This window comes from Symphodus melops (assembly GCF_947650265.1).
Source record: "Symphodus melops genome assembly, chromosome: 18".
In the NCBI taxonomy this organism is placed as follows: Eukaryota; Metazoa; Chordata; class Actinopteri; order Labriformes; family Labridae; genus Symphodus; species Symphodus melops.
The window spans coordinates 17,136,422-17,157,739 of NC_136708.1; the positions used below are offsets into that span (position 1 = coordinate 17,136,422).

Consider the following 21,318-nt stretch of genomic DNA (forward strand, 5'->3'; position numbering starts at 1 on the left):
CTTGGCCAATCAGATTTCTCTTTGTTTAATTGTTGTCCAATCACATCTGAGCTTGTTAGATTGCTACAGAGAGCAACAAGAAGTTTTTCAAAATGGGGCTTGAAAGTACTATGGTTTGGTAAGTACTCCTCTAAGTGAAGTTAATTGTTGTTATTGTTCGTGCAGCAATTCACACAAAGAGGTTAAACATTTATTTTTACTAAAGGTAGACTTTGTAAATGTGATCATAATTTACCTTTTTACGGGTAGCTTGCTAACGTAACGTCAACCAGGCTGAGTCATTGTAGCAGTAGTTAGCTCACATTTCTGCTCTAAAATAAAGTACTGATTTTGCTTTTTGCACGCTTGACCGTATTTCTTAATGTTGTTTCTGGTGATCTGATGCCTTGTAATAAAATAAACGGCTGACAACCTTGTTGATTTGGTTGTTTCATCTCGCGACCAAACACTTGCTAATCTTAGCATCCATGCTAATGTTGTTTTAATATTTTAACCCCAGCTGTTCAACACTTATTCACGACTTACTGTGTAATTAAATCAGACTTTTCAGGATGTTGTTGGTCTGTGAATGCGATCTGAGACGTCGTAGTAACGTGACATCTTTGTTATTTTGCTGCTGGGGTTTGTTTGATATGTGACATGTCAGCTGATGTTAGCTGGACAGCTAAGTGTTTTAATATTTCCGCCTCTCAGTGTGGACAACAGTGAATACATGAGGAATGGAGATTTTCTACCAACAAGGCTACAGGCTCAACAAGATGCTGTCAACATCGTATGCCACTCTAAAACAAGAAGCAACCCTGAAAACAACGTGGGCCTCATCACAATGGCAAAGTAACACCACCCCCCTCTCTCTCTGTTTAAAAACATTTACAGAGTTTATAGCACCACCAAGGAGATTTGTTTGTCATAGCTGTTGATGATGGTTCATTGTGGATGTTTGTCTTCATGTTATTTTGCAGTAACTGCGAGGTGCTGACCACACTGACTCCAGATTCTGGCCGCATACTGTCCAAACTCCACGCCGTCCAGCCCAAAGGAAAGATTTGCTTCTGCACAGGCATCAGAGTGGCTCATGTACGCACACTTTGAAACTTTACAGAAGGGCTCTACCTAACAAGAACTTGTAAATGTGTAAATCAATGGTTTTACCCTCCTGAGCAGCAGGTTTTAAGTTAATGTAATGTTTGTGTTGTCTTTTGTTTGTTCTGGATAGCTGGCCCTAAAACACAGACAAGGCAAGAACCACAAGATGAGGATCATTGCTTTTGTCGGGAGTCCTGTGGAAGATAATGAAAAAGATGTAAGTTTGAAGTTGTGTACTCCCTTTTTTTTTTTTTTTTGGACAATCCCAAAAGTAGATACACGTTAATTACAATGGATGGATGCTTTATTGATAGCAAGGGAAATTCAAGGTATCCTGTAGCAGCATACAAGACATTAAGTACAATAAACAGCAACAAAAAAAACGCTGTCTCCCTTCCCTTACGTATATATTATACCCAAAACAAGACTTAGAAGCCCCCCTGCCATATGACTAAGAGTAAAGAAATTAAAAACTAAACCTGTGCAATTAAACATAGACTCATTCTTGTATAAAGAAATGAACATAACCTAAAAATAAGTGCTATTTAGTTGAGACGTCTAAACGGTTAAAGAACCTCAGAAACGAGGTAAAAGTAATTTATGTTTATATGTCCGCAGTTTAAAACAACTTTATTTTAACCACTTTATTTGTTTATGCCCTTTTGTCTTTTTTTACGCAGCTTGTTAAGTTGGCAAAGCGTTTGAAAAAAGAGAAAGTGAATGTGGACATTATTAACTTTGGAGAGGAGGTGAGAAGTTTTCTTTAAAAAATTGTTTTGCCTTAATGCAGAATCTTTTGGAGTATTATTATTGTGTTCTCTTGATTTGAACCAACTTTTTATTTTATTTATTTATTTTTCCATTTTTTTCAGGAGGTGAACACAGAGAAGCTAACTTCATTTATAAACACTCTAAATGGGAAAGAGGGGACTGGCTCCCACCTGGTCACAGTCCCTCCGGGGCCCAGTCTGGCTGACGCGCTGCTCTCCTCTCCCATCCTGGCTGGTGAAGGAGGCTCTATGATGGGTCTTGGAGCTAGTGACTTTGAGTTCGGTGTTGATCCCAGTGCTGATCCAGAGCTTGCCCTGGTAAGAGTTATATAGATGAGCTTTCCATGAAAGCACTGATCACAAATGTTGTCTATGATACAACATACGTGTAGTGAAGCATCTAACATAAACATTTTTTTTTTTATAATAACAGTATTAATGTTTTTTAAAAAGTGTCTGTGTTTACACTAATACATGTGGTGCTGTTTACGCAACATGTTTAACTGGATAATTCTTTGGAACCAGTATGAGGTTCAAAAGGTTCCATGAATCCTTACGTAGAAAGCCGATGTGATGCTGGATCGTGTAATATTAAAAAAAAAAAAACAGTAATTTATTTGTATTGTAATCTCATTGATGAAGACATTAATATTCAACAGGCCTCCTTAAAAAAACTTCATGTTGCCTATTCCAAAAATGTGAGGCAGCATGGATTTTAGCTTTATGTTATGGAGTATGTTTTTATTCTCGGATTAGGCTTCTTCCCTCCCATCATGTACCCACATTTTGGTCAATTTGGTCAACAGCAAAAAGTGCTTTGTTGATAGTCAAGGATTAAAGACCGAGATTTCAGGGTTATTATTGGGCCTTTGTTTTTAGGATTTATTAGAGGCTTTTTCCTTTATTTGATAGGACACTGAATAAGTAAGAAATTAGGAGAGGGTGTGAAATGACATGCAGAAAAGATCGGATTTTAACCCAGGCAGCCTGCTTGGAGGACGACAGCCTCCGTACTTAGGGTTTGACCGAACTGCTTGGCCCCTTTATTTGTCTTTTTATTTTTAATTTCTCTCTAAAGTCTCGGTTTGTGTTTTTTAGGCCCTGCGTGTATCGATGGAGGAGCAGCGACAGAGGCAGGAGGAGGAAGCTCGTAGAGCTGCTGCTGCCTCAGTCGCTGATGCTGGCATGCCCACACCCAGCGCTGACGGTAAATGAAGTTGTTGCTTTCACTAAAGAGAATGCACTTAATATGATATATTAGGATTATACATTCCAAATTCGGCTTGATTTCTGCACAGAGTCAGAGGAGGCCTTGTTGAAGATGTCGGTGTCCCAGCCTGAGAGCGGCGCAGCAGTGCTTCCTGACTTCAGCAGCATGACAGAGGAGGAGCAGATAGCTTATGCCATGCAGATGTCGCTTGCTGGAGGAGGTGAGATCCATTGTTTTATCATTTATAGCTGTTATCACTAATTATCACACTTATATTTGCTGGAATTACTGACATAATAGCTTAAATTTTGTTTTCTTTATTTTCCTGTCTCCTTTTGTTTTGTAAACAGAGTATGGAGAAATGGACACAGGAGCTCCCATGGATACAGCAGATTCAGCCAAGGTCAGTAAGCATTCAAGGTGTTTAAACAACACTGTATAGCACTCTTTAAATGGGGCTCTACTGTCCCTAATGTATTCTCAAAACATAAAGAGGGGGTGAAGTAAAAGACTGGTTCACTTTTTGCATTGGCAGTGTCTGGTTAGGAATGACATAATATGCTTTTATTGTGTGTACAAGCCAAACAGTATTTGTAATGTTTTTACTGCTGATTGTAATAACAAAGCATTTTTAAATGACAAAGACCAATCAATCCTCATCAATTGTGTCCCTCTTATAATCTGTCAGGAGGAGGATGATTATGATGTGATGCAAGACCCAGAGTTTCTTCAGAGCGTCTTGGAGAACCTGCCCGGCGTCGACCCAAACAACGAGGCCATCCGCAACGCCATGGGCTCCCTGGCCTCCCAGACAGGAAACAAGCCAGAAGGCAAAAAGGACGAAGAGAAGAAGAAATGAGAAGCAAATTGGCTTCAAATATCCACTTGAACAATTGCAGACAAACGCAGGATTACTTAAATATACAAGAAGACGGTCCAAGCACGAAACACCACAGTGACATTTAATATTGTTTTCTGTCAGATAAAAGCACCAACTTAATGATTATTTAGTGTAAACTCTGAATGCCAAGTAACATTTATTGATATTCTCTTTAAAATATAGCCCCACATTTTCTCTATAATGGTGTAATTGCTGATGAACAAACAAAGGAGAAAAAGATTTTTGATGACAGGCTCCTAAACTAAACAGTAGGCCACACACCTGTCATGTCTTTGTGTTTTTTTGCAATAAAAACTGTGTATAAATAAGCTGTCTGTGGTTTAGTTATTGTAGTGTTGATATTGGTGTGAGCATATAGGAAAAAAAACAATTTATGTAGTGACCACTGACTTAACTGGAAATGTCTTTGCATGTTAATTCAAAATAATGGTGTATAATTTATAATACAAGTAGTCTGTTTTTTTTTTTTTACACTGTACAGTGTCGTTTGCAGCATCCACGCCTGATAGGATGTAGCTGGTCACGTGACGGGAAGACAATTTTTTTTTCAGCTGCAAAAAAAAAAAACGAGCTAGGATAGTCGGGAATCGCATATCCAGGTAAACAATCAAGATACACGAAATATTAAACGTAATCTCCCCATCCAAACCATCCTCTTTCTGTCACATCGTCGACCCTACGAGCACCGGGTTGTTATCGCTGTCAAACCATACCTTCAGAAAAAAAGCTTTTTTTTATTTTTTAAATGGCGAACGCTAGCTTGTTAGCTAAATGACCCCTCTCTCTCTCTCCCCTCTCTCTCTCTATGTCTCTCTCCCTCTCTCTCTTGGCTGGAGCTCAGCGGCCAGCTAACCAGCCTCAGCCGGGGAGGAAACAGAGGTTTGCTGCCCTGCTTGGTTGAACTGTTGAATAAAGCCGAGCATGCAGCAACAACAACCTAAAAACAAAACCAAAAACATTGATGAATGAAATATGTTTTTCTTCCCATTCATTTAAAAATAAGTGCTCATTTCTGTTTTGCAGAGGGAGGGTTTGGATGCAGAATCGATGTTGCTAACGCGCTAGCAGGCAGGCTAACAGAAATGCTATTATAGTAGGACTCCTTGTTGTTGTTTGTGCACATTTTTTCGGGTCAAATAATGTTGTAGGATATTCTCTGTGCGGATTTAGCATATTAAACGTACAGCATATTAATGAATGATATGCATGTTCGTGTTCATGTTATAACAGTAGTATACTAGCCATGTAGAGTCAGAGATGATGGACACACACACACTGTTTATTCTGCTGCTACATCTTTGACTTTATGTGTTACAGGAGGTAATCCCGGTATGGGGGACATGAAGACCCCAGATTTCGATGACCTGTTGGCAGCGTTTGACATTCCTGACATAGATGCTAAAGAGGCCATCCAGTCTGCCCCCGATGAGGCAGAGGGACCCCATGGAGCAGCGGGGGCACCTCTGGGAAAGACGGACAGCGTGGTGGGATCATCCCTGAGACCACCAAGCCCGTCAGACCCCCAGTCTGACACCTCCATTGTTAGTGTGATAGTGAAAAATAAAGTACGCCTTGAGCCTTCAGATGGAGGAGAGGGAGACGCTGACCAGGACCCTATTGATGTGATCACGGGGGTCGATGTGGGTCCTAGACTCGGTGCATGTGCCCCTGGAATTGCTGAATCTGAGGCTCTCAACCACAATGGTTTTGGGGCATCTGGTGCCTCCACACCCCTTCCTCTCAGTCAGACCCAGTCTAACGGGGCACCCTGGTCGATGAACACCCCTAAAGTTTCTTCAGAGGCGGCTGGTTCTGGTGCAGCAAAGTCTCACAAACAGGGTGGAAACATTTTCAACAGACTTAAGCCTCTTGTAGCACTGGGGTCAGGAGACCCAGTGGGCCGGGCCAGGAAGATGCAGCTACTCCAGCAGCAACACCAGCAACAGCAGGATACAGGCCAGGAGAGGGCTGATGGGGTCAATGCATCATTACCTTCGTCGTCTTCTCTCTCGGCTGGGTCGTCTCCTCTGGCTACAGCTGGATCCGTTGGACTCGCCTCGCCTTTCTTTCCACCTTCCAAGCCTCTGCTTCCAACTCCACCTTCTGCACCTGCAGCACACCCGCTGCACTCTTCTCAGCCGTTTAACGGAGCCTCTAAAAGCGGCCCTGCTGGGTTTCAGCATCAGCAGATGGAGGAGGATGATTCGGACCCTGATTTGGGGAGTCCACTGGTGATCCAAGAGAGCCCCGACTCCCCGACGTGCACTCAGCTGAGCCGACGTTACAAGTCTGACTCTGTCTCCGCCCAGCCCACGTCCTTGACTGCAGCTCACCCTAAACTTGGGGACACACCTTCAGGGGCCTCTCAGACTTCCTCAACACCCCAGTCAAGCTCAATAGAGAATCCCCAGCTAGAGGACCGGCATCCAGAACATGTCATAGAGGAGAGAGACTCACCAGAGAGTCCTGAACCAGAGATGCCAAAATCGACCGCTCAAGTTGCTGCTAAGAGGTCCTCCAGCCCTGCAGTGGCCTCCACTCCACCTCCAGCTGAGATGCGGGAGCCCAAAGAAGAGGAAGAAGAGATGGAGGTTGGGAATGGGATTGAGAGGGTGGCTGATAGCAAATCCGACAAGGGAGAAACTGCAAAAACAAGTGAGGAGAAGATGGAAGTAGACAATGGAAAGCCAAAAGCACCCATGACCGACGGAGGAGAAACAGGTGGTGCTGCACCTGCTGCTACTGGAGCTCCATCCCGTCCCCTAAAAGTCAGAATCAAAACGATTAAAACCTCCACAGGCGGAATTACCAGAACTGTCACAAGAGTCGCACCTAAAGGTGGTGCAGCAGGGAAAGGTTTGGACTCGAAATCTCAAACTGGGGAGCGTAAGGTTTTAGGAAAGTCCCAAAAACTTGACGCTTCAGCCGGTTTGACGACATCTTCCCAGAAAGTGAGTGCTCTCAATGCTCTGCCTGTGTCTACGCTCGCAGCCAGCAGTGTCATGCTCGCTGCTGCCACAAAGGTCCAAAACAAGATGGCTGCATCAGACAAGACCAAGGTTTCTGCCACTGCCGTTAGCATCACTAAGTCTGCCGCCCTGCCTACAACTCCCACTGTGGCATCCTCTCCTAAGTTCTCCGTAGCTGCCAGTGGGATTAGCGTACGCACGGCCACTAATAAGACCGCTAACGGAGGTAGTAGCGCCGTCATAGGCGGCACCCTTCAGCCAAACAAACCGGCCTCCATCGTCAACAGCACAGGCGCCGTCATCTCTCGCAGTCAGTCCAGCCTGGTTGAGGCTTTTAACAAAATCCTGAACAGTAAAAACCTTCTACCAAGCTATAAGCCAGACCTCTCAGCTCCTCCACCTCCCGAGTGGGGGCTCCCGCTCCCATCCACAGGGTACCGCTGCCTGGAGTGCGGAGATGCTTTCGCTCTCGAGCGCAGCCTCGCACGACACTACGACAGACGATCACTCCGCATCGAAGTAACCTGCAACCACTGTGCGAAGAGGCTGGCCTTCTTTAACAAGTGCAGCCTGCTGCTGCACGCCCGGGAACATAAGGAGCGGGGGCTGGTCATGCAGTGCTCACACCTGGTCATGAGGCCTGTAACAGTGGAGCAGATGATTGGACAGCAGGACATTACACCCATTGGTGGTGAGTCGATAACTGTTATTAGATTTAAACAGCTGTATATTTTGAAGATGATTCTTTTAATGAATAAAATGACATTCATCGTAAAACAACTCAGTCGCCTGAGGTCCGATGTGATGTCCAAAAACCTTGTTTGTTGTGACTTAAAGACCAAATCAATTCAAGCAACAAATATAGGTAGTGAAAGGATTATGGTTAGGGGTGTCCCGATCTGATATCGATATCGAATATTGGTCCGATACCGGCCAGAAAACAAATATCGGATGTTATCAGACTGCATCTAAAATCTCAGATATAATGTAGATACTATGTTGAAGGTTAAAATGATATGTAACCAATTGGTTAATAATAAATGGGTCAGTTTTTTCTCATACCTGTTGTTGCTGACTATTGTTCTCTGTTTGAGTAACATCACTTCATAGGCCTTTTTTATTTTTCCACACTACTATAAGTCCATAAAAGTATTATGATTCATGCTGATATCGTATCTGATCGACCAATACTCAAGACTGCAATATCGGTATCTTATCGGAAGTGAAAAAGTTAAATATGGTTGTAGTTTCTTCATGATAAGATGTATGACAGATCTATGAATTTGTTATTACAACTATGTGATGTTTGCATATTTCACCTTTCTGATTCTTTTTCCATTCAGGGACTTTACTATAGTTCCATGTTTCACATTCACTTACATTTATAATACAGTAAGTAGGGTAATAATGAAATAAATATGATGGAATTTGTATGAGTTAACTCTTTGAGAAAATTGAATGAAATGAAATGACTCGAGGTCAGCCTTTCTTAAAGAGAACGATGGTGATCTATCTATTATCTGTGTATTGTTCCATCCTGATGTATGTGATTGATCATTGTCGACTTTCTCAGTCAAGTTCTGCAGAAGCTGTTTGATGCTTTGGCGTCAACATTGAGTGAACGTTCATACAAGTGCGGCCATCCTTCAACTATTTCATCAATTCACTTTGTGGTTGTGAAAAGTGATCAGAGAGCAGTGAAAATAAAGCCAACACAATGACCTCATCTTGACATCTTAAATAAATATAAAACCTGCCAAGAGATCATTTAAAAGTGATGACTCGGACGCAGATCTTTTTGTCTTTAAAACGTAAAGTTAAGTTAGTTTGTGTTGTCTCATCTAAAACACACAATTATTCTTATTAGCAGTGAAAGCCCCCCAAATAAATGTGCTCTGATCTCGTTTCATCATTCATTTGTGAATCACCTTCATTCACCATGTCCCATTTGTCTCTTCTGTTTCCACATTTGGCTGACCAGGCCTGCTCTCCTCTTCGTCCTCCTCTCCTCCAGTCTCTTCTCCCTCCACCACGACCGGAGGCTCTGCAGCCTCTGCCAACTCCAGCCCCATGAAGGATCCTTCAGCTCCCGCTGCTTCAGCTCAGCCTCGACAGGTCCGCCGGGCACCTCAGGGCCCCCAAGCGCTGATGCCTCTGCCCTGCAAGAAGGCAGAAGGGCTGCAGTACAACAACTTCAAATGTCCAGAGTGCCAAACACAATTCAACGGCAAGGCGGAACTTGTCACTCACTTCCAGCAGATCAGAGCTGCTCCTAACTCGGTGAGTCTCATGCAGCTGCTACCTGATCTGAAGAAATGCTGGCGTGTACTGAGCACTTTGTTTGACTTTCTTTCCTTCTTTTTCAGACATGTTCGCAGTGCTCGCCTCCTATGATGCTGCCGAACTCGTGTGCCGTTTCCGCCCACCAGAGGATCCATAAACACAGAGCGCCTCACGTCTGTCCCGAGTGTGGTGGGACTGCCAGACAGGCCAGCTTCCAGACTCACCTGGAGGAGGCCTGTCTGCACTTTGCCAGGCGCATCGGGTACAGGTGTGGAGACGCTTTCCTTACTGAGACCTCTCATTATATCATTATGTCTTAACAACTTCCTGTTATCGAGCATTGACTAAAGGATGTACTTTGATCTGACGACACAGAATTTGTAGGCCTTTATTGGGGAGGCAGGTCAGCACAGAGATTCAAAAAGAGTACAAGAGAGTGGGTAATGTAGCCACTAATGCCCTGTTTACACTGGGCAAGTAAACGAACCAATTGGTCCCCAGTGCCCCAATGTTTTTTTGTTTGTTTTTTAAGGGGTTTTTTGTTTGTTTTTGTTAATGATGGCCACTTGAACTGTCATGAGAGTGCCTTTCGTAAATAAATGTGTGAAAAGAGCCAAACACTTTTTAAATAAAATAGTACATTAGAAGTGTGGAGAGTAAAACAACACACCACTCAAAAACACTTCAATACATATTTTGTTGTGGACATAAAAGGTGGGTTTCAAACGTGTGTCTGAAAAACAGAATTGGCAAAAAGTAGATGAAGCACATTTTAAACACCTTTGATCTGATCTGCCTGCTTGTGCTGCCACATTTGATACCTTTTAAAGGTAATTTTGCAATAAAGTTAGCAATAAATCTGATTGGTTGAAAAAGAAAATCCTGTAAAGCGCATCGTTCATGTGTGTGATATTAACTGCTCTACGTGACATTTTTTAGACAGTTTGAATATTTGATCTTTGTTTTTTGAGCCGTAACGCCAAACTATGTTTCACAACTTCCTAAAGGTGCTCCAGCTGCCAGGTCGTGTTTGGAGGTTTGAACTCCATCAAGTCCCACATTCAGACTGCTCACTGCGAGGTCTTCCATAAGTGCCCAAGCTGCCCCATGGCCTTCAAATCCTCCCCCAGCGCCCAGAGCCACATCAGCACCCAGCACCCGACACTCACCGGAGGACAGGCCAAGTACGACTTACTTCTTCACAAACATACAAACAAACATTGGTAATAAATCCCTCATTTGTTGCGTGTTTTTTTTCTATTCATGGCAGAATGATCTACAAGTGTGTGATGTGTGACACGGTTTTTACCCAGAAGCCCTTGCTGTACATGCACTTCGACACTCATTTAGCCAAGCAGAAAGTGCATGTGTTTAAGTGTCCCGACTGCACGAAGCTCTACGCTCAGAAAGGATCTATGATGGAGCATATAAAGGTTTGTTCTGTGATTATTCAACACGAGTCGAGAATCTTTCAAAATAAAGCTGATCATGAACGTGCCCCTTGCCTTTATGTGTTGCCCATTCATTGCTTTCCACGGCGAATGTGGCGTCAACAAAGGCATACAGCAAATTCTTGTATCGGCCTTAGCAAGGTTCCTCGTTAGTGACCTTGTCCTAAGTTCTATACCAAGTACAGATAATATTCTGGTCACATAGAAGGGTATTTCGAGGTGTTCTTGGTTTTGCTGATAGCTTCTGTAACACTTAACTGTCGCCGTCTCAGACTGCTCATAGAGGACCTGCAGCCAAACAAACGGACTCTCAGACCGATTCCTCAACCTCCACCTCTGCCCCCACAAACGCGTCGGGCCCGTCAGGCCTCAAATCCAAATCGTCCGGGAAACCTGACAACTCCGATGGAGAGGACTGGGGCCGGGATCAGGAGGAGGAAGAGGAGGAGGAGGACGAAGAGGAAGACGATGACGATGACTATGAGGCACCAGGGAGCAGCAATCAACCCCCGTCCCAGACTGAGTGGACCTGCCCGCAGTGTCAGACCACCTTCACTGATAACGATGACTACCTGAGTCACGTGAAGATGGAGCACGGCAAGGTGAGGCACACGCACTCTGCTTTGATCTGATCAAACTGAAACTAACGAGGAAGGCCGCTTAATATTCTCAGCACCAAATGTGAATCGTTGAATAAGCAGCTTGTTTTTTGTTGGTGGAAAAATATTTCTGACCATGTGGACAGTAAAGATCAAACAAAGACATGTTTAAAGGGGACTCTAGTTAATTTCCTGCCTGTCGTGTCCATCAGACCAAACCGTATATTTTTTTATCTTATCCCGATCTGCCTCTCTGTTTGTGTTTGTCCATGCGTTTGTTCACAAACCCCCGAAGTTCCCCTGTCGTATCTGTGGAGGCACGTTCAGTACGTCTTCCAGCCTGAGACGTCATGAGCGAGTGATTCACGAGGGCAACAAGAGAGTCTTCCACTGCCAGTGAGTCATTCAAGCTTTCCAGCTCACTTTTCATTTCATTTTCAATGTTCTGCTAAAACATCAAAAAGTCAGAATTGCTAAATCTGCTTCTAATTTAAAGTACAAAATAACGACAGTAGCTATTAATAGGCTTATTGGTTCTGCATACAAGTAAGCGTATACGGCCAGGCTGTATTTATAAGCCCTCGAGTTGACACAATCTTTTTTTTTTTTTTCCAGATATTGCACAGAGGGGAAGCGCACCTTTGGCAGCCGGTTCTTACTGGACAAACATGTGCGGCTCCATCACAGAACCCCAGACGGACAGGTGAGTTCAGACACTTGTGTCTGTATACGTTCAGTAAAGAACTCCGTGTTTGAGTGTTTGTCTAAAGCTGTCTCCTGACTCCAGTTGTTCAGTTTATTTCGATGGGGTGTGAAAGTTTAACACAAATTGTTCAATGCACGTTTCTTGATTAAGCCAGGGAGTTGGAGTTTGGGGTTATTTACAATGTTTTCCCACAATGCACTGCTGAAAAGAAAGGGAAAACATGTTAAAAGTTGGAGAGAAATGTTAGATCTTTAAGTTGTGTGTTTTGCACGTGGGCTCAGTGTAAGGTGTTTAGGTTGTACATTGACCTTCATAATATTTATCTAGTGTGGAAGTTGGATGCATTGTTTTTAAACTCAATGAAAGTGTTCCTGCTTTCCTACCCTTGTGCACCAATTCTGCAAATGTTCAGTCTCTCTCCATCTCTGTGTCCTCAGGGTCCCCCGATGACCCGGAAGCGTGCAGCCACAGGTGGAGAAGGACCAGGCAGCTCCTCAGAACACGATGGGGAGGTCGGACCTCCTGCAGGCCGAGGAGGAGGAGGAGGAGGAGGAGGAGGAGAAGAAGAGAACGCCACAGAGGAAGGCGAGGAGGGCACAGTTCCCGCTAAGAGGACCAGGGCATCCGTAGCTTCGACATCAAATGAGCTGGAGGAGGAGGACAACATTTTCCGCTGCATCCCCTGTGGCTTCTCCACAGAGGACGGGGCGGAGTTTCAGCGTCACATCCCCCAGCATCGAGGTGACACCGTCTCCTTCCAGTGCCTGCAGTGCGGCGTCTGCTTCGCGTCAGCCGGCTCCCTCGGCAGACACAGATTCATCACTCACCGCGTCCGTGACACCCAGAGCGAGGCCGACCGCAGCACCCCCCGCGCCCACGGCTCTCCCGACGGCTCGCCCGCCGGCTCCCCACAGGCGCAGGGCGAGGACGGAGACGGGAACCTGGGCTGCAAGGTGTGCGGACGGCGTTTCGACAAGGCCTCGGACCTCAACACCCACTTCAGGACCCACGGCATGGCCTTCCTGACCGCACACAAAACGGACAAGCCTCAGTAGAGGGGTGGGCGGGTCCTCTGAGACTGACAGGATCATCTTCAGCTGGGAGACGAGAGGCGGGAAAAAAAAAAATATGAATGTTGATCTTGAGATGAAGCACGTGCTTCCCTCGCAGTTTTTTTTTAAGCCCCCACAAACAGTTTCACTTGACCTATGGCACCTCCTCTGTGCAATTGTAATTGCATGTTTGATCATGTTATGTAACTGAACACACTTGTCATAGACTCTCTGAGAGAAAAAAAGCTCTCACCCCGCCCCAGAGTAAAGCATTTATATATCAGCCATACTGTGTCATAAACATCTTGTCCCTTCAGTTCAGTCACTCTGCACCGCCTGCAGCCACCTGCCTGCTTATCACGTAACACGCTTAAAAACACACACCTTACCCACCGTGCTCCACACCGCTGTAGTGCCGATATTTTTCTACTTTCGCGTCTTCTCAATATTCACTCGTTCACCTGAAACTCATCCTCCTTTCCCCAGCGTGAGATCCGTTCGAACAGCTCCAGAGGCTGTCTCAAGCTGACCTCAAGCTGATATCACTATGTAGAAAGCATGAAGGGGAGTGTTTAGAGAATTTGACACTGATTTTTATGTTGCTCTAATATTTATTTATATGAAACACATCACTGTTGTTGGTATTTTGGACAATGTGGCGCAACGTACTTGCAACAGAGACATGAGATTAGAATCTCTGAAGGCGACTCTTTAGGAGAGGAGGTTACTGGAGGTGTGTAACCTGTGTTGTGTGAAAAATGTGTGATGTTGTTAATCGTTAAGCTAGAAGAAGAGAGGTCAGGTTTCCTGCCAGTAGTAAATGTGTACGAGTTTTGCCTTGTAAATACATATAACAACACTAAAGGAAAGCGTTCTGGTTTTAGTAACTTGCTATGATAATGTGAATACGTAAAGTATTTGTACTTGTACTGTTCCCCTTTTTTTCCAAACGATTTGAGGTCAAAAAGAAAAAGAATCCCCCCTGTCCCCCCCAAAGAGGTAGCTATACATTGTAATTACACAGCAGAGTGTGGGGGTTGTGTTGTCTTAATGTGTATGAATACAAATGTTTATCTCCTTGAGACAGTTCTTTTTTTATCGACAGAAATCAGTGCTTGCTGTTCTCACATTTCTTATGTTTCAAAAAGCAGCCTTCGTGGTCACGTGATGGAGGTCTGAGAGGAGTCTGTTTGTTTGTATCTTTTATATGTCATGGTATCATATTTATATAGCTCAATAGTTGAAATTTCACGTCATTTTCTTTTCCATGGTTGTGGTCTGCTTGCTGAAATGCCATACACTTTTGTGCTGTTTCGAAATAAATGTGTAAAAGAGACGGATGACTCGTGCGGCGCTTTGTTTTTCACTACACCTTTTATTTCATTGCCAATGGCCTTTAGTCTCTCAGCAGATCATTTAGGATGCATTATCAACCCCTCATGTGGTGCCATTTTTGATAAACAGTCATTCAAACCATCCCAACAGCAACTCCGAAAATTAGCAGAAAGCATCCGAGTGACTACATGAAAAAAAGGACGATGGAAGATGTGAGTAACACGGACTTTCATTCGAATTCATGCGAGAACACAGATGAGGTTGTACTGTAAGTTTCTGTACATCTCTAAGGCCTAAAGCAATAGTGTAGTGTTTTCAATGAATGCACTGATATAGCAAGAAGATTTGGACAAATCTGGATCACAAACTCCAGAAACAGCTACAACGCTGTTGTCATTTAAGCATCCGTGTTTATGAATTCACCAAAGTGTGACTGATCAAAAGGTTAAAATTCTCAGATGGTGTTGTAAGGTAAGCAAATAAATGTTTGGTTTTTTTTAAACAACTTCCCTAATAAGTGCTAGATGTATTTAAACTGATCGGAAAATAAGGAACATCAAAAACTTCAGAAGCATCCAGAGGCCCGCATAAATATCTTCACATTTCAAATGAATCAATTCCAATATAAGAAAGTGAACTCAAAACCACAAATAGAAACCCCCTAGAGCTGAAGAGGAGCGCACAATAAGTCCCTCAGGCTCAGTTTGTGGGGACAATGACTTTCGGTGCAAGATTTATGCCAATCTATCTTGTACATTTTGTTGCACGTTTTGTTTTCCTGGACTCAATGACTTCTCTTTTCTGCAGGTGGTGTTGGAGAAACGGTGAAGGGCTCCCGGTATGCTCTTGTTTTACATCAATCCATCCCATAGTTGTTGGCTGATGTAGTGGAAACTGGACTGTTTATGATATGATCGGATTATGCTACAAACAATCAGACACATTTGTTTCGATAAATCAATCACACATATTTCCAACTCTGGGTTAATTTTTTTTTTTTTTTTTTTTTTTTTTTTTTACATCATAATACACAGCAGATGTTTCCTTTTTAAATTAAGCTTAATTTGAGTTTTTGGTGGGTTTTTCATAGCCTGGTTCCACCCCCTCCAGCTCCCCGCTTTTCCTTGCCTTCAGTGGCCTCCAGACATAAACTCGGCAGCTCAGGCTGATGGGTAGGATGGTGGACTTCGATCATCAGTTGGTAGATCATAGTCCCCAGCAAAGCACCGACACAGGGAGCCACTATGGGCACCCACCACCAACTGTCTCCAGCCCTGACGAAACACAAGTGTCACACACAACCAGACTTTCTACGAAATGTGTTAATGTAGAGAAAGAGTTAAGTGTCTTCCTTCCAACCTGAAAACATCGATGCCCCAGCCGGCCATGTACGTGAACAACCGAGGTCCAAAATCCCTGGCTGGGTTAAGAGCATAGCCGCTGTTAGAGCCCATAGAGATGCCAATAACCAGCACCAGTGCACCCACCAGTACAGGCTGAAAGCTGTCAGGGAGGGAGGTGTTCTTCTGGTCCCCGAGTGCCAGGACACACAGCAGGAGAGCAGCGGTGCCTATCACCTAGGCAACAGAAAGCAGAAAAGTATTTATGTACACATTGTGTCTTTATTTAGGCAAAAGTGACTAAAATGGATAGTATTCAAAATCTGAGAAAAACCAAACCACAGATGATTTCTGACCTGGTCCATGACTCCTCCCCACAAACTCAGGTAGTCAGAAGGGTAGGTGGAGAATATGCCCGCTGTGGCTGTTGGCCCTGTCACTGTGAGCTGTCCACCACTGTACGACCTGATGGCATCTGTAAACAAACAATAACCAATACCATAAATAAAATAAAAAAGAATAAGTAAGGTGATATTTCTCAGTTAAGGCAAGATAAACACCACATATCCTTTGCCATAGCACATTAAAGGATGTTCAAGAAAAAACGTAAAAAATCCCACAACGATCCACAAAGTGGCTTTGGTTGACATGCCAAAAACTATAAAGTGAAACCACTCATGTAATAATCCACTGATGAAAAGAGTGCACCTCAAATTAACTGTTTTTAGATCAGCAGAATATGAAGTGACTAACTGTTTTGGGACATTACCCTATCAGATTACAAATCTGTGCCTGTGCTCAGATTATAGGAATTAATGGGTTTAGTGCTAAATCTCGTTCTTTGATTCAATCTAAAACAAAAACAGTGAGCCAGTCTGTGTCTTTGTCTGATCTTTTTCATAAACTCACCGTAGTACTGCAGTGCAACTGTGGCTGCAGCCAGATAAGCTCCAAGCAGCTGGAAGAAGACGTAAAAAGGCAGCTTCATCCAGGGATGTCTTCCCAGAACACACAAACTCAGAGACACAGCCGGGTTCAGATGGGCACCTCAGGAAGAAAGTAATGGTTTGAGTCAAATTTAGGTTCAAATTTAAAGTTCAAATTAAACGTTTTTTTTCTCCTGAAATTATCACATATTAATTGCTGTCTGCAAAGCTGAACAAAGGCTGAGTGCTGATTTTTCTTGTTTCAGTCATGCACCTGAAACTGTCGAGCGTCTTCCTTTTTTACTGTTTTAAAAATTTGGTCGGGAAAGGGTCAATTCTCTTTCTTATTCTCAAATTACATTTTTCAAAGTCTGAAATTTACAGTCAAAACTCAAATAAAACTTTTATCAAAAAGAAAAGTTTCACTCCTGCCATGCTACATGTAGCATAAACAATGATGCTTTCCCTTTTATCTCACAGTTCCTTGACTGAAAACATATTTATTTAAAACTTGTATTCTTCACTCATAATCCACAGAATCTCAATAAAAAGACTTTATAGTTTTTTCCTGAAGCTGTAAACAGATATTAGCGTGAGAATCTGTTCTGCACTGTTATATTTAGTTTAAATCTCACAAATGATTTTCACATAGTCCCTTACCTGAAACTCCACGTGACACAAAGATCCCAAATGTTACTCCAAGAGCAAAACCCAGGTTTATGGATAGGTACTGTCCCTTCTTCTCTTCAGTTGTGGTCACCTGGGCAACGGCGCCACATCCAAACAGCTGCAATAACAAGATACGAGGAGCCGTCTGAGCTGAGTGCAAACAATGCAAAACATATTTGAATATAAAGTCAAGAAAACATTTATTTTGGGACTAAAATCTCAAACAGAAGGCCAAGCTTATAATTTTTCTCAACTGAAATTGATTTCACATTTAAAAAGTACAAATTAAAAAACCCAAATTTCCACAAGAAGTCTAAAAACATCATACTAAAAATTTGTCAGAAAATTTCCAAAACAGGACAAAATTTCAGGACTTTTTTTTTTGTGGAAAATTCCAAAACATTTCAGACTAAGACTATGGACTAAAATGTACCCCCAAAAATGGCCAAAATTATCATACAAAAACCCCCCAACTCATATATATCTGACTTAACTTTCCCAAAATCCTCAATGAAATTGCAGATAATTTTCTTTATGAAAAATATATATTCATATGAAAGTTAATTGTGTTCTGGCACAGGTGTATGAGCACCTTTAGATAACCATCTTTTTTATGACCATTATTGCTAAGGAACTGTCTTTATGATTTCTGCTGTAAATGATAATCAACCTCACAGATAGAGAGACAGATTAAAATAAACCAACACAGTCAGCAGACAAATAAACAAAACAGGTCATTCCAAATCAATGATGAGGACAGGACCGTCACTTTTTGTACCCTTCCTTAATTTCCCCTCACCCATCCGTGCCCCTCTCTGACTCCTCCACTTGACCCACTAGTTCTACAGTCTGTCTTTGTTTTTGGCCAAAGTCCTCAGTTATCCATTGAGTGCAGACACTAGCTGCTTTGAAATTAGAGCACAAGATAAAATGTTATTGTTTCTCATTTAAAATGCTCCGTGTTGAGTTAACTGATCAAGGGAGCATTTGTCACAGAAGAGTTATTGTTATATGGACTTCATTCCCTTTTTAAGTGAGCAAAATGCTCTATTCAGTGTAAAAATAAATAAATAAATTAGCCAAATTAGAAGAAGTAAACAAGGTGAAAGGGTGAAGCTTTCATAAAGCTGTCACCTTTATGTGTCTGAAAGTGCATCATAACACTCACAATCAAGATGTAGACACCGAGACATTCAGCCAAACACTCCCTGACCAGTGTGTTTCTGATCCGACATTTCTTCAGTAGCCTGTCCATTCCCATCGTTTCCTCCTCTCCGTCCGGCCACAGCTGAACTTTCAGAACCGGCCCACTGTCATCCGTCAGAACGTCTGACCCCCACAGCACTGCACTGCCTGCCTTCTTGAGCAGAGTTTGCCCTTTCATACTGGAGCAGTTGTCTACGTCATGCACTTTATGGCACGGCTGAGGAGGTGTAGATGTGCTTGAGTGCAGGAAAGAAGCGTAATTCATCTTTTGGTACTTGTTGATGTCTCAGGAACACTTCAATGCACAGAGGTGTTTTGGCACTGCCTGGTTGGTTTGTCTGTGACCACAGCTGTTTGCTATTTAACTCTGATTAATCCCTCCATTTGATTGGTTATCACATTTCTTCTCCTCTCAACGCAAACATGAGCAGGCACTTGTGTCTCTCTTACCCTTGCTTGGCATTCTCAGTCAAAAAAAACAAACAAAAAAAACAAACAATGAGGGGGTGCCAGAGAGTTCAAGAAACACAATTCCTTGTTCCAAAAATCCTTTAAAGTACCACCGTGGCCCGGGTGATATTGTTAGTGTGTCCATTTCCACACAACAATAAAGCTAATCAGACATATCTGAGGCTGGCACCACACACATTTATAACTGCAGTTTGTAATGACAATCATTTCATGTGATAAGACAAATTACATACGGGATAACATGATCATAATGGGTGTCAGGTGAGAAGACCAACAGAGAATGTTAAATAGTACAACAATTTCTAATGAGATCATTCCGCTCCTGGATGGCATTAGATAATATACATTGTGTAACATACAATTACATTTACCTCAGAGAAATACTGACAAATGACCAAATACAACACAACTCTAAAGTGAAAATAGATACACAATAAGTTTTTATATGATGATACTGCATGTGTGACATAATCAGTCTATACACCACGTTTAAAAAGCCTGTGAGGAGTTTTTCTTTGCTTTTGAAACATGTAAATCAGCACTGATGACTTTAAATGTATAACAAAAGACCATCAGCGTCAAGATTGATTGTCCGTCGAGATTTTTTTGATGCCTGTAATCAGTGCCACCACTGAAGAAATGTTATGTTGACGAGAGCAAGATTAATAGAAAATGAAGGGTCCTGGCAGTGGAAAACCACAGGCTCTTTCAAGCCTGTGATTTTCCAAAGATTGCCCCCCCCCCCCCCCCCCTCCTGTAAGTGAAAAAAAAAACATCTAATAACAAAGATTAAAATGAACGAGGTCTGAACGAGGTATTACTTAAAAAAAAAAAAAGTTGATGTGCTGTATCTGATCATTTGTCTCATTATTTTCATTTGTCTTTATGTTGTTTCCATCTGGACCTTTTGGAAAACAAATATTGCTGCTACCTTAAAGAGTGACAAGATTACGACTCTTTCTTTAAGGTTCATCTCAAACGTTTATTCCCTGTGAATAAACCCTTTCCAAAGCATATTGACTGAAATGGTCTTGTAGAGTTTCTTTGTGTTCTTGCCAATTTGTCCTCAAGAGGGGAGTGGAGAAAATGTTCCCTTTAGAGATTTCCTTTGAAGATGAGCACTACACCTGACTTCAGAGGGAACGCCTTGCAAACTCTTTTGATATTTAATGCATGAAAGAGTGTTGAATGTTTTAATTTAGAATTGAGCATTATCAATCATACTTTATCAAGTAAAGGCTAACTACTGAAGCTGAGGAACTTCGAATGTGCTTGAGGTCACACTGACACAATTATTGGGGCTGTTTGTGTTTGCATCGAGGAAGAAGAGTGATGAAGAGAAAGAAGTAAGGAGGTCGGGGTTGATCAAACAGGGAGAGGAAGAGGTGGTCGACAGTAATATAAGCCACAGTGTCTGAACAAATAAGGAGCTTTAAAACGTGATCCGAAAAGGCGTGACATTAGATTTAGGGGCGGCTGTGGCTCAGTTGGTAGAGTCGTCGCCCCTCAATCGGGAGGTTGAGGGTTCGATCCCCAGCTCCTGCGAGCAACATGTCCGATGTGTCCTTGGGCAAGACACTTAACCCCAAATTGCTCCCCTGCTGCGTCTGGGGCGTATGAATGTGGCATGAATGTATAGATACTGGATGGGCCACATATCCAGCCCATCAGTGTGAATGGGTGTGAATGGGTAGGTGTAAAAGCGCTTTGAGTAGTCGGAAGACTAGAAAAGCGCTATACAAGCTCAAGTCCATTTACCGTTTACCATTTATAAAAATAGGATAGAATGTAAAACCTTGAAAACAAACTGTGTGTTGTTCATGCTGGATGTATGATGTGTTTATGTACAGTCTCTTTGTGTAAAGTGTCTGGAAATAACAACTAACAGGGAACTCCATGCACAGCCTCTACATTCTCAGGTGCAAATTGGTTGCAGGAACACATCATCTCTTAAGATGATTTAATAAGGATTGCTTGAATGGTTGAGTAAAAAGACAAACACCCCCAGTAGCACATCAGCAGCATGAATAACAATTTTCAGTGCAGTGAATTTTGAACTGCAAACATCTAAATTACCTTCATTTAACAAAACACTACTGAAGCTTAAATGACACATTTAAATGCTTAACGCAAAACTGAATCATTGCTGAGTCAGCAGACCTAAGCTGCTGCAGCAGTAACCCCCCCCCCCCCCCCCACAGTATCTCTTGAAGTGGTCAAAAACAACTGGAGAAAAGAAAGGTTGTGTAAATATATTAGGACTTTTTATTTGACACGCCACACACATCCATACAGACTTATTCTACAAAAAAAAGATTCCAAAAATAAAATATTTTACAGTGAA

At 42.7% G+C, this 21,318-nt stretch overlaps 3 protein-coding genes and 1 long non-coding RNA gene across 8 annotated transcripts; 2 read left to right on the forward strand and 2 right to left on the reverse strand.

Annotated features, from left to right (window-relative positions):
• Positions 1-10: 10 nt before the first annotated feature.
• On the forward strand, positions 11-4,275 carry psmd4a (proteasome 26S subunit ubiquitin receptor, non-ATPase 4a). Its single transcript, XM_079368348.1, has 10 exons — positions 11-118; positions 694-834; positions 963-1,077; positions 1,217-1,303; positions 1,767-1,835; positions 1,959-2,174; positions 2,955-3,063; positions 3,155-3,286; positions 3,417-3,469; positions 3,755-4,275. Exons 1-10 carry the CDS (start codon positions 93-95, stop codon positions 3,923-3,925), a joined length of 1,119 nt encoding a protein of 372 aa, XP_079224474.1. The 5' UTR covers positions 11-92; the 3' UTR covers positions 3,926-4,275.
• Positions 3,373-3,739, reverse strand: LOC306839584. Its single transcript, XR_013781220.1, has 2 exons — positions 3,644-3,739; positions 3,373-3,535 (listed from the first exon to the last, which is right to left on the reverse strand). It is a non-coding gene; the product is annotated as an uncharacterized lncRNA (long non-coding RNA).
• Positions 4,276-4,363: 88 nt separating the features above from the next.
• Positions 4,364-14,363, forward strand: znf687b (zinc finger protein 687b). 5 transcript variants are annotated; one of them, XM_079368782.1, is made up of 11 exons: positions 4,364-4,566; positions 4,809-4,846; positions 5,285-7,627; positions 8,918-9,216; positions 9,303-9,487; positions 10,227-10,403; positions 10,490-10,652; positions 10,943-11,272; positions 11,565-11,665; positions 11,885-11,972; positions 12,413-14,363. In XM_079368782.1, the coding sequence occupies exons 3-11, from the start codon at positions 5,299-5,301 to the stop codon at positions 13,028-13,030; spliced, it is 4,290 nt and encodes a 1,429-aa protein (XP_079224908.1). In that variant the 5' UTR covers positions 4,364-4,566; positions 4,809-4,846; positions 5,285-5,298; the 3' UTR covers positions 13,031-14,363. The 5 variants fall into 5 exon arrangements, with proteins under 5 accessions (XP_079224908.1, XP_079224906.1, XP_079224907.1 ...); XM_079368780.1 differs by lacking the exon at positions 4,809-4,846 and having other exon boundaries at positions 4,365-4,566; XM_079368781.1 differs by lacking the exons at positions 4,364-4,566; positions 4,809-4,846 and adding an exon at positions 4,853-5,060.
• A 19-nt stretch (positions 14,364-14,382) lies between these two features.
• On the reverse strand, positions 14,383-18,854 carry aqp10b (aquaporin 10b). Its single transcript, XM_079368799.1, is given in 7 exon segments — positions 14,383-15,484; positions 15,486-15,636; positions 15,722-15,939; positions 16,059-16,177; positions 16,612-16,749; positions 17,289-17,415; positions 18,466-18,854. Coding segments are annotated over 7 exon segments (1,119 nt in total). The 5' UTR covers positions 18,769-18,854; the 3' UTR covers positions 14,383-15,421.
• Between the last annotated feature and the right edge of the window lie 2,464 nt (positions 18,855-21,318).

Bases quoted from the DNA above. Each gene is read 5' to 3' on its own strand.
- psmd4a (XM_079368348.1), top strand. From the start codon at position 93: ATGGGGCTTGAAAGTACTATGGTTTG. The intron at 1,078-1,216 runs GTACGCACACTT...TGTTCTGGATAG, and splicing joins CAGGCATCAGAGTGGCTCAT to CTGGCCCTAAAACACAGACA. The intron at 1,836-1,958 runs GTGAGAAGTTTT...CATTTTTTTCAG, and splicing joins TTATTAACTTTGGAGAGGAG to GAGGTGAACACAGAGAAGCT.
- znf687b (XM_079368779.1), top strand. From the start codon at position 4,933: ATGAAATATGTTTTTCTTCCCATTCATTTAAAAATAAGTGCTCATTTC. The intron at 9,488-10,226 runs GTGTGGAGACGC...AACTTCCTAAAG, and splicing joins GCCAGGCGCATCGGGTACAG to GTGCTCCAGCTGCCAGGTCG. The intron at 10,404-10,489 runs GTACGACTTACT...TATTCATGGCAG, and splicing joins CTCACCGGAGGACAGGCCAA to AATGATCTACAAGTGTGTGA.